This window comes from Mastomys coucha, unplaced genomic scaffold, assembly GCF_008632895.1.
Source record: "Mastomys coucha isolate ucsf_1 unplaced genomic scaffold, UCSF_Mcou_1 pScaffold5, whole genome shotgun sequence".
Lineage (NCBI taxonomy): Eukaryota > Metazoa > Chordata > Mammalia > Rodentia > Muridae > Mastomys > Mastomys coucha.
Genome location: NW_022196911.1, coordinates 79,374,967 through 79,386,081, shown reverse-complemented (window position 1 = coordinate 79,386,081; position 11,115 = coordinate 79,374,967). Strand labels below are relative to the sequence as shown.

Here is an 11,115-nt window from a genome sequence, read left to right as displayed (position 1 = left end):
AAGCTGTCCAACATGGGTGCTGGGAATTGAATGCAGTTCTTCTGCAAGATCCCGTTCTTTTTTTTTAGGGGGCGGTTGTTTTTTCAAGACAGGGTTTCTCTGTGTAGCCCTGGCTGTCCTGGAACTCACTCTGTAGGCCAGGCTGGCCTCGAACTCAGAAATCTGCCTGCCTCTGCCTCCTAAGTGCTGGGATTAAAGGCATGCAGCACCACTGCCCAGCTTCTTTTTTTTTTTTTTTCTTTTTGCAAGAGCCCCTTTTTAACAGCTGAGTCATCTCTCCAGCAACTGCACTCCCCAGTCACACCTCCACCCACTACCACCACTGTCCCCCCTCCTCCTGCCTGTTGCCAGCTGCCATAGCCCCTCAATTTTAATTCGTAGTATAGACTAGTGTAGGTGACTGAATAGATGTAGGAAGTTGTGGGAGCAGAGAGTGTGACTTCCTGGTTTCTGGTTTGGAAGCTTGAAAGGACAGGATGTTTTCCTGGGATATGTGATCCAGGATTCATGGGGTGGATGGAGTCCAATATCAAGATATATAACATACAATCTAATCTACTATGGATAATCATGTGCGTGCATACACACACACCATAGGAAATGGCAAGAACACAGGCAGGAAATGAAGGGCTCACTGCAAGGGGAAGAGATGGCATCATTGAGTCCTCGTCATCCTGGAGGGCCTGACTCCAGGATGCTGTTTTTTCCTCTGAGTGATGGAGTCCGGCCTACTGCAACCCATGGAAGGCCAGAAGTAGACTTAACAAGAGTGCTATCATTAGTTAGCCCACTCCTGGGGCCACTGATGTCAAACAAGAGCTGGGACTGGTATCCAGGGAAGTAGAACCTCGGTGGGAACACTAGCAAGAAAACAATAGGCAGGGCTGGATTGTGGGAAGCGTGGGAAGTGAGGGATTATGGGAAACATGAGAAGTGAGAGGAGGTTAGTGGAGCAGTCAGAGGCAATGACAAGGAAGATGAATTGCCACACCAGAGCTCACTGGATCCATAGAAGGGGTGCTCTCCAGGACGGTAGTAGGGCCTTGAGAAAACTGGAGTGAACTAGAAATCTAGGACATAGGTTGAGCCCCTCCACACTGAGGGGTCCACTGGGCTACTTTCGGTCCTACCTAACTGATCTTGGTGTTTCCCCTAAGGATGAAGATCTTGCCTCTATGGTCTTTTTGCAGTCCTTCTCCTCCCATTAGTACTTCAGCTCTATGATGCATTTTAATGCAGAAGATATCTTTATCAAATCTGTGATTTATTTGTTCCCTTGCTTCACAGTTGCTGAAGTGTGTTGCTGACACATGTATGACTTCCATGTGTGACCCAAGCAAGCCATTTTTCCTGGAAACATCAATCTGTCACCTAGAACATTTCTGACATCTTCCAACTCAACCCTTCCATGACCAATGCAATGTGTGTGTTAAATATGTACTAAGCGAATAACCAAGTCATCTTTCCAACCCAAGTGAAAACACATGGGAAACGGCTATTTCCTGGTTTGGGGATTGATGCAGAAAGTCTTAAAATTCTATAGACATTAAGGATCTCATATTCTATCAATTACCTTCATTTAAAAGACTAACCAAAGAGTACACATGGAGGGACCCATGGCTCCAGCTGCATACATGGAAGAGGATGGCCTTGCTGGACATCAGTGAGAGGAGTTGCCCTTGAGCCAGAGGGTGTTCAATGCTCCAGTGTAGGGGAATGCCAGGGTGAGAAGATGGGAGTGGGTGGGTGGGTGGGGGAGCACCCTCATAGAGGCAGGGGGATGTGATAGGAGGTTTCTGAAGGGGAGACCTAGAAAGGGGAAAACATTTGAAATATAAATAAAGAAAATATCCAATTTTAAAAAAGAACGAAATTCTACAAATTAGAGACTAGGTCAGGAGACCCACCAAATTAGACTTGTCGTGTGCTAGGATTTGGTTATCTAGATGCCACCAACTAGACGTGGGCTGAATTTGGTTAAAAACGGACCAGGCATCATTTAAATTTTAAGACAAAACTTTACATAGATGACTGGGGACCCACTGCAGTGAGGGACGCAATTCTGGCAGTAGGAAGTGTCCGTTGCCAGAAAAGTGATGACACAGAGGTCTCCACTTCCCGTTCTACCTTCCCCAGCTCTTAGAGTCCAGCCCTCAGAAACTGAATCATAAGTATGAAGGTGGCTTCCTAAGAAGTGAGAAGATTGTGGAGGGGGAAGGGCTGATGACTGAGAGACAGAACGACACACAGTCTGATAAGTTCCTCCGGGGAGTGGGCAACTTCTAGGTGTTGTAGGATGGCTGTGTGTGGTTTTGCTTCTGAGACAGGGTCTCATGTAGCCAAGGCTAACCTCAAATTCATTATGTAGCTGAGGATGACCTTGAACTTCTGTTTCTCCTACCTCCACTCCTGGTTTTCCTGGGATGTAGTTTCCAACGAAACAAATGATTATGATGCTTTTCTTTAGAATTGGTAGCAGATAGAAGGAAGCATGGATGTCCCTGGCCTGATGAAGCTGCCATTGCCCTTGACCTTGCCTTTGCTTTGGGTCTCTTGCTACCAGCGTTAGCAGTCATCCAGATGAATGGAAACAGAGCCTGTATGCTTTAAAGACTGTAAAAGCTGAAGGACTAGGACACATGCTTCTAGAAGCACCAGTTCACGTGGCAGGGTGAATAGGGGAGATTTCACAAGACCATACCCCTAGGCGAAAAGCTATAGGCAAGCAATAGGCTGCTGAGAGAGAGAGACAATAAGTTTTCTTCAGGGATGAACCCCCAATAGGCTTCCAAATCCAAGTGATCAGGCTAAATACATGCAGATAAGAGCAATGCTAAATGAACTCAATAGGTTATGACATATATATATATATATATATATATATATATATATATATATATATACACACACACACACACACACACACACACATATATATATATATATATATATATATCCGAAACAACTGTAGAAGAAGAAGCCATGAATTTGAGAGAGAGCTGGGGGCATAGGAGAAGTTGGGAAGTGAAGTAGTGGAAAGGATGTAACTCAGTACGTGGGAGCCAGCAGAGTGTCAGTCCGCATAAGGCAAGAAGAAAATCTGGTTCAACACAGCTCAGTAGCCCATGTTGGTTCAAACCTCTAGAGTCTGACACTGGACAGTCTATCTTACACACATTTAAGTGCAGTACAGTTTAGAAAAAAAGTTTCCTGATGTGGCACAAACCCCAATTATATCAAAACTCTTCTCAAAGTACATGTCACTTTGTCCGTGAAGATGAGTTCAAGAGATAGACTACATGTGTATCCTTAAGGGGCTAGGGGAAGATCTGGTGTGGTCTTGGTCATACAGATAGTGTAGAGATTATTGGGCTCTTTGACACTTCTGTCCTGCTTGTGGGAGCTTGAGGATCCCCTGGTCATACAGATAACACAAAGGTCACCTAGATGACTAGCCACTTCCAGTCCTGCTTGTATGACGATTAGCCATACAGAAGACAGTACAGGTCACCAGGTATTAACTACCTCTAGTCACAGCCTTCTGGGTGGGAAAACAGGTTACATGTCTCTCCCATTGAAGAGACAACATGTGTCTTTAACATTCCTGGTTTCTCAGAGCGTATCTGTGAGCACAGGGGCATTTGTGCTCCCAACAACAGTACTAATGTATGAAAGTACCAAAAAATTAAGTTACAAAATGCTACAGCATAACAATAAAAAGTGTTTAAGGACACAGAAGACAAAAATATTTTAAACCACTAATCTTAGCCTCTAGTCACTAGTAATTAATTTCTACTCCTTTTTAGATGAGAATTTTTGTTTGTTTTTTTAAACAGTGTTTCTCTGTGTAGCCTTGGCTCTTCTGGAACTCACTCTGCCGACCAGGCTGGTCTCAAACTCACAGAGATTCACCTGCCTCTACCTTCCCTAGTGCTAAGATTAAATGCATGTGCCACCACTACCCAGTAAGATTTCTTTTTTAACATTTATTCATTTTTATTGGATGCATATGAGTATTTGCCTGCATGTATGTATATACTTTGTGTGAGTGGCTTGTGCCCCGGAGAGTCAGAAAAGGATATCAGATTGCCTGGAAGTACAATTACAGGTGGTTGTGAGCTATCATGTGTATGCCAGCTACTAGGCCCAGGACTCCTGCAAAAGCAGCCAGTGCTCTTAACTGCTGAGTCATCTCTCAAGCCCCCCCCCCCACCTTGATGTGAGAAATCTTGATACAAAATCTCAGAATGAGGGAAGTTCAATCTTAGCAAGGCTTTGATGTTATAAGCAGCACCTCAAATTGTTCTGGTAGTCCTTTCGATTTGGGAGACAGTAAGAGATATCTCATTCCAAAATGCAAAAATGTCTTAGCAAGCTTTACTTAGCAGGCAATATTCTTTGCTACACATATACTGAGAAACTGAGAAACCTAAGTGGAAAATCTGGAGATAAAGGTTTAGATTAAAAAAAAAAATCAAATCCCAAGATGAGACATATCCAGCCAGCTGCAGTTGCCAGGAATTAAAGGTCCTAGGACATTCTTTTCTGCTCTAAAAGAGATAGTGTTTCCTAGCAACCCTCCTTTTCCTCAGAAGATAGCAATACCTCCACATAAACCTGAAGGGCGCTCATCACTCCTCTTCCGAAGCAGCTATTAATTAATGGCCAGATGTTCTCCAGATGGCCGGGCCAGAGCCAATAGTGGCCTTGGTGCCTAAAACGGACCACTTGCTTCAAAAGTCAACTTGCCCATAAATCTCTTACCCAATCATGTAATACCACGACTCAGAAACCCCCCATGCCCTTTGCGGTTTTTTCCTTTAAGAACCCCCTCCCCTAGACCAGTGGTCGCTCACCTAACCTGCTGCATCGGGCAAGGTTTGCATCCTGAGCTCGAATAAACCTTCATGTGAATTGCATCAGAGTCTAGTCCTGGTGGTCTTTGGGATTTCATGATCTGGGCATAATAATACCTGACCTGTCTTTAGTCCCTGAAGAGAGGAAACTGGTGAATGTTGTTCTCTGACCTTCACATACATAATATGTCATATGGCACACTTACATCCACATGAACACATGTGTGCATGCTCAACATGCAATGTAGCAATAATAATAATCATAATAAAATAAAAATTGAAAAATGAGAAAAAAAAACATGACTCTGTAGACACTTGGAAGGGACAGACTGCCCACGTGTGTCCTTGGTTTGCTTATCCCTGAAGCCCTCCACCATTTTCTTGGATCTAGCCTATGAACACCAACTCCTCTAGAGAGATTTTGAAGCCTCCTTCATTCAACTCACCGAAACTTAGCTTCACCATTGCTGTTGCCCCAAATTCTCTGTCATTTCACTGGACCCACAGGATTATACCCTACCACTCTGTTCATATATATTCAGATCTTGTGTGATTTTTTTTTGAGATTATAATTACATAAATTTCCCCTTCTTTTTCTTCCCTCTATACTTTCTCTCTCAAACTTATGACCCTTTTTTCTTTGTCATTACATATATATGCACGAATGCATATTGTGTGTGTGTGTGTGTGTGTGTATAAGAGAGAGAGTTTGTATGTATTCATAAATACATAAATACAATATGGTCAGTCTATATAATGTTATTTGTAAGGGCTGATCGTTTAGTATTGGATAACCACTTGATGATCTCTTCAGCTCTCTTCTCTGAGGAAGTCTATTCCCCATCCCCCACTCCCAGCATTCCTTAGCTGCCAGTAGTTCTTTGTGTAGGGTTGAGTTCCTCCTTCGCTCTTAGCTTGTCTATTGGTTTTGTCCTTGTTCAGGTCCTGCCCAGGCAGCCATGTTGGTGATACTGCAGTGGCATAGCTTCTGTGGTATTTTTAGGAGACACAGGATCACAGCAGACTTCCCCTTTCCCTGGCTCTTACAATCTTTCTGTCCCCTCTTACCCAATGGTTCCTGAGCCCTAGGTGCAGCAGTTGTGTGGCTCCACAAACTCTGCAGTTAGATGAGCTGTGGGTTTCTGTAATGTCTTTGTTGAAAAGAGAAGTTTCCTTGACTTTGTGTATTTAAGAGCCTATCAACATTGCAGCCCTTCTATGAAGGCCCCCTCAGTCCCTCTGCAGATAGTTATTCCTCCCTCCCTCCTCTGAGCTTTACTTCCCATGGCACTTCCTGCCAAGTTCTATGGTCACTATTCACTTACTTCATCTGTCCCTGCTAAACTATGGAATCTGCAGATAAAAGAAAAAAGAAAAAAGAAAGAAAGAAAAAAAAAAAGCTCAACCATTTGTCACAGCAAAGTATCAATCAAGCAGTTGGGCAAAAACTTGAGTCTATCTACCAAGAACTTTTTTCAAGGGCTAGAGAGATGGTTCCGTGTTTGTTCTGAAAACATGAGGCCCAGAGTCTAGATCCCCAGGACCTTTCTAAGTGCCAGTGGGCATGGTGTTTTGCTGCATGAATTAAACACATTAGCAACAGGCTCTGAGTAGCCGATAGTGCATCAGTATTGCATCGAGGAAGGAAATAAAGGCACTTCCCCACTTGGAGTCACTTAACCAAGACTGAGTCCAGATTTGAATTCTCTACTTCGTGCTCCTTGTGTCCTCTGTCCTCTGCTGCATGAGACTGCAACTGTGTCTGCCTGAAGGCTGTCTTGAGAAGCTGTCTCCACATCTGTCTGTTTGTGACTCTGTCTCTCTATGTCTGTGTGTGTGCCTCTGTCCCTTTTGTGACTGTTGTATGACTATGTCAGTTGTGTGACTGTCCCTAAAACAGGCTTTGCTCTGTATTTATTAAACAGCACAGAAAACATCACCTAGGGAAGGAAAGGGGCACATTATAGAAATCTTTAATAGGATTGGATAAAGTCACTGGCTCCAACTGACCCAAATAACAAACTGCACTACAAGCATCACTACATATCAGCCAATATCCATAAGTGGGTATTCATTTTAGAAGGGCTCTTTCAACATCAGTATTTGCTACTTTCAGCAAATGGTGTGCATGCATTGTTCTGGGTCCAGGGGCATGGAAGAATATGTAATTTAAGATTACGGCAATGCTTTCACTTAGGTTGTAAAAGTTGATCACATGAGAAACCCAAGGCAAATAGTATTGATTGCTACATTATTCTCTTAAAGGCTGAGTACACAGTAGGATAGCAGTCTTAAGTTCTAAGTGATCTCAAGGTACATTATTAATTCTGAGTGTGAGATGCAGCAAAAGTTCCAGTCTCTTAGAATGTATGAGACATTTATTTTATCCATAATATTGCATCACCACAGCCTGCCTGTTAATTCTAGTCTTGGAGCGCAAGTATTGGGGATAATATGGCAGATCAGCCATATTAGTGAGCTCTGGATTTGATCAAGAGACCCTGATTCAATATGTAACATGGAACATCGATGGGGGGATGGTTCCTGACATCGGTCTTGCATCTCTACATGCACATGCATGCACATACACTCACATACACGCAGACCATACACGCACATACATATCTGCATGCACTTGTAATCCTAGCACTCCAGAGCATGAGGCAGAAGGATCATAATTTTGGCTACCTAGTGAGACCTTGTTTCAGAAGTTAAAAGCAATTAAAAGTGAAACATTTGACAACCACTTACTTTTAAACTGGTGATATTGAAAATGCTTTAAACTAAGTGAGTTCATGAGTATGTGTGTGGACAGGAAAATAGTATCTCACCAAATAAAGTAAGAAAAATCTCAAAATATAAGAAAATTAATCACTCACAGGCCCATCACACATGGTTTTAATAATTCTTTAAAGCTTTTATTTTTAGTGATTTAAAATAAGTTTTTCCAGTATTATTTATTTATAATGCCTGGGTTTGGTGTGAAAAGCTGTGTATATTTCCAGATATTTGTAGAATTCTTCACATTGTAAAACTTGTACAATGTTTCTTGATATTTTTATCACTGATGTTATAAGTATATTTATGTCATTTTATTAATTTTAAAGCTTCATAAATAAGCAATCCAACATATATACTATAGTTTGATTTATAACTCTTTCATAGTGAAAGGTTCTGTTTCTTTAGTTCAGAGTTATAATGATACCGGGCCAGCTGTCTCAATATTTAAAGACGGCTTTAAATTTGTGTTGTTTCCACAAAACTCTTTCCTAGAGAGGCTTTTTCTAGCTTAATGGGCATAAATATTTTTAGGCTTCTCACATATTAACACCCACACTCGAAGTATCTTTATGATCCACACCTAATGTTCAACCCAGTGGCCTAGTCACTCTGCGGCTGATGATTGGACAAATGTCTTAAATGTGACCTCATCTTCCCCATTGCTCGAGCTGGAGATGCTTTACCTTGGTCCCTCATGGTAGTAGTAGGAGGGGCTGTTGTTGCCACCATCCACAGCTATTCTTCCATGTGGTTAGAGAAGCTGAGAAATAACGAGAGTTTCCGTTCCATGGCAAGGAATGAGGTTGGAATGTTTATTCACAGAACTGTTGTCATGAGAAGGGACCAGCTAAGAATAGCCCTGGGTTGACATTGTCCTACCTCCTCCTGCTCAAAAGAGAAACTATTTCCCCACAAGAAGTAAGAACAGGTCACGAGTTGAGAGCTGAGACTTATATCTCCGAGATGCTATTCTTGGATATCCTGAGCCCCTGTGGTCATCGGGGACCCTGGGTTGTGTAATATTCAACATGACACCATTGCTGTACTTAAAATTTTCCCTCCTCAGCCCCGGATTCCATTTCCTCATCTTCCAGGACTACCTATAAGAGAGGGGGCATATGGCTTCAGACACCAGAAGGATACAAGCGGCAGTGAGTACCAGCCTCGTCTCTGCTCTGCTGACAAGTAGACCCTCTGTCACCTGCTCAGCATCATGAAGGTCTCCACCGCCACCCTTGCCGTTCTTCTCTGTACCATGGCTCTCTGCAGCCAGGTCTTCTCAGCGCCATGTGAGTACGCACTGCTACAGGAGGTGTCCCCAGTCTCTGGTCTAAAGCAAGCCACAGAAGTCTTTTCTGTGGCTTCGGAGCCTACAAGAGAAAAGAAACTGGTCTTTCTTTTTGAGACTTTTAGTTTCCTCCCTATGATGTGGAGGGGTCTAAGCTTTTATAGGTACCCAGAACTTGAAATCACAGTATGGATAGTGCTGTCAGTTACTTATTAGCCAGCCCTAGGATTCCTAAGGAGCTCTGCCTCTGGAATGCCTTACATGATGCCCTGGTGTCTTTTTTGCTGACTTCTGGTATTAGAGAAAGCTGTGGGAAAGGCACAGGGCAGCATACAGAGGAAGAGAGACTCCACAGTGAAAATACAGAGAGAACAGAGACAGAAACAAAGACAGACATGGGGGCATTTCTGGTCCCAAATGCCCAGATGCCTTCAGAGCCTTAGCCTTCCAACCCCTACCCCAAGCAAGGCAGCCTTCCTTGCCTCTTGTATCAGCTGCCCTGTCCTGCTCAGTGATGACTTGAATTTGTTCTGTCCTTTTCCCTGCAGATGGAGCTGACACCCCAACTGCCTGCTGCTTCTCCTACGGCCGGCAGATTTCACGCAAATTCATCATTGACTATTTTGAGACCAGCAGCCTTTGCTCCCAGCCAGGTGTCATGTAAGTTCTGTTCTCCTACTTTCCCCAATATGGTGGGGTGTGGAAGAGTGTAAGAGAGGGTTTCTCAGTCACAAGGAGAGGGAAGTCACAAAAAGGGAAGCACAGAATCATCTGAAGAGGGCCAATGAGAGAGACTCTGGAGAGCGTCGCTGAGGATGGGAGGGATGGAGAAACCACAGAGGATGTCAGACTCGCCCATATGATGTTTTAATTTCTTGACCCTCACCTCTCTGTAGTTTCCTGACCAAGAGAAACCGGCAGATCTGCGCTGATCCCAAAGAGACCTGGGTCCAAGAATACATCAATGACTTGGAACTGAATGCCTGAGAGATTAGGAGGCAGCAAGAAACCCCCAAACCTCCATGGGTCCTGTGTAGAGCAGGGGCTTGAGCCCCAGAACATTCCTGCCACCTGCCACATGGCTTCATCTACTATAAGCTGATTGCTACCAAGTAGCCACATCCAGGGACTCTTCACTTGAAATTTTATTTAACTTAATCCTATTGCTTTAATACTATTTAATTTTGTAATTTATTTTATTGTCACACTTATGTTTGTGACTATTTATTCTGAAAGACTTCAGGACATGTTCCTCAACCCCCATCTCCCACCCAGTTGGTCACACTGTGTTTGGTGACAGCTATTCTAGGTAGACATGATGACAAAGTCATGAACTGACAAATATACAATGGATGCTTTGTCTATACCAGATATGTAATAAATGTGCCCTTTAACAAGTGACTGGTGTTGAGTTTTATTTTATTTTATTTTTATTTTTCTGGAAAGTCGGGATTATTAGTTAAGAGGAATAACAGCAAAGAATAGGAAGCTGTGAGATGGAAGTTGAGAGTGTGGTGGGAAGGAGTGGGGAGATGAGAATGGGGAGACTTCCATGGAGTAACTCCACTTCATCCTGGAAGTGTGAATCTGGAACCATAAAATGGTAGCTATTTTGTGAAATGACTCATAATGTGCCTTCACTAGAAAAAGTCACCATTTAAATAATTGTATCATCCAATGGTGTATTAATTATGCATACCATAAATCAAGCCTTCCTAGGAACAGTTTTTGAGAATTACTCTAAATTTGCTGTTATTTTTATGCCTTGTCCAATTGATATTGGATTTTGATTTTGTTTTGAGATACAGTCTTACTATGTAGCCTTGTCTGGCCTGAAATTTAGAGGTCTTCGTGCCTTTGCCTCCCGAATGTTGAGATTAAAGGAGTATGTCACTATGTCATACATCCCCTGAAAGCTTATGCATCAAAGGATTGGTTGCTGGTACAGCAAGGTTCAGAGGAGGAGTCTTTGGGAAGTGATTGGTTCACAAGGGCTTGACCTAGTGGATTGTATAAAGTCATACTTTACTGAGTTTGGGGAGATGGATGGGGTTTCTGTGGTAGAAGCGAGACCTATTTCTCAGTTTCCACTAGCAGGCAGCATTTCTCCATGAGCTTTTGCCATGATAAAAGGCCTCACCATCTGGCTGAAAGTACCCTGGCCAATTTCAAAAAACCATGAGCCAAAAT

At 43.0% G+C, this 11,115-nt stretch overlaps 1 protein-coding gene across 1 annotated transcript; it reads left to right on the top strand.

The window, feature by feature from the left end:
- Positions 1–8,749: 8,749 nt before the first annotated feature.
- On the top strand, positions 8,750–10,326 carry LOC116077413 (C-C motif chemokine 3). The gene is made up of 3 exons (XM_031351935.1): positions 8,750–8,926; positions 9,474–9,585; positions 9,822–10,326. Exons 1-3 carry the CDS (start codon positions 8,851–8,853, stop codon positions 9,910–9,912), a joined length of 279 nt encoding a protein of 92 aa, XP_031207795.1. The 5' UTR covers positions 8,750–8,850; the 3' UTR covers positions 9,913–10,326.
- The last annotated feature ends 789 nt before the right edge of the window (positions 10,327–11,115 follow it).

Coding starts and splice junctions, on each gene's coding strand:
- LOC116077413 (XM_031351935.1), top strand. CDS start 8,851: ATGAAGGTCTCCACCGCCACCCTTGCCGTTCTTCTCTGTACCATGGCT. Junction 8,927..9,473: donor CCAGGTCTTCTCAGCGCCAT/GTGAGTACGCAC, acceptor TTTTCCCTGCAG/ATGGAGCTGACACCCCAACT. Junction 9,586..9,821: donor TGCTCCCAGCCAGGTGTCAT/GTAAGTTCTGTT, acceptor ACCTCTCTGTAG/TTTCCTGACCAAGAGAAACC.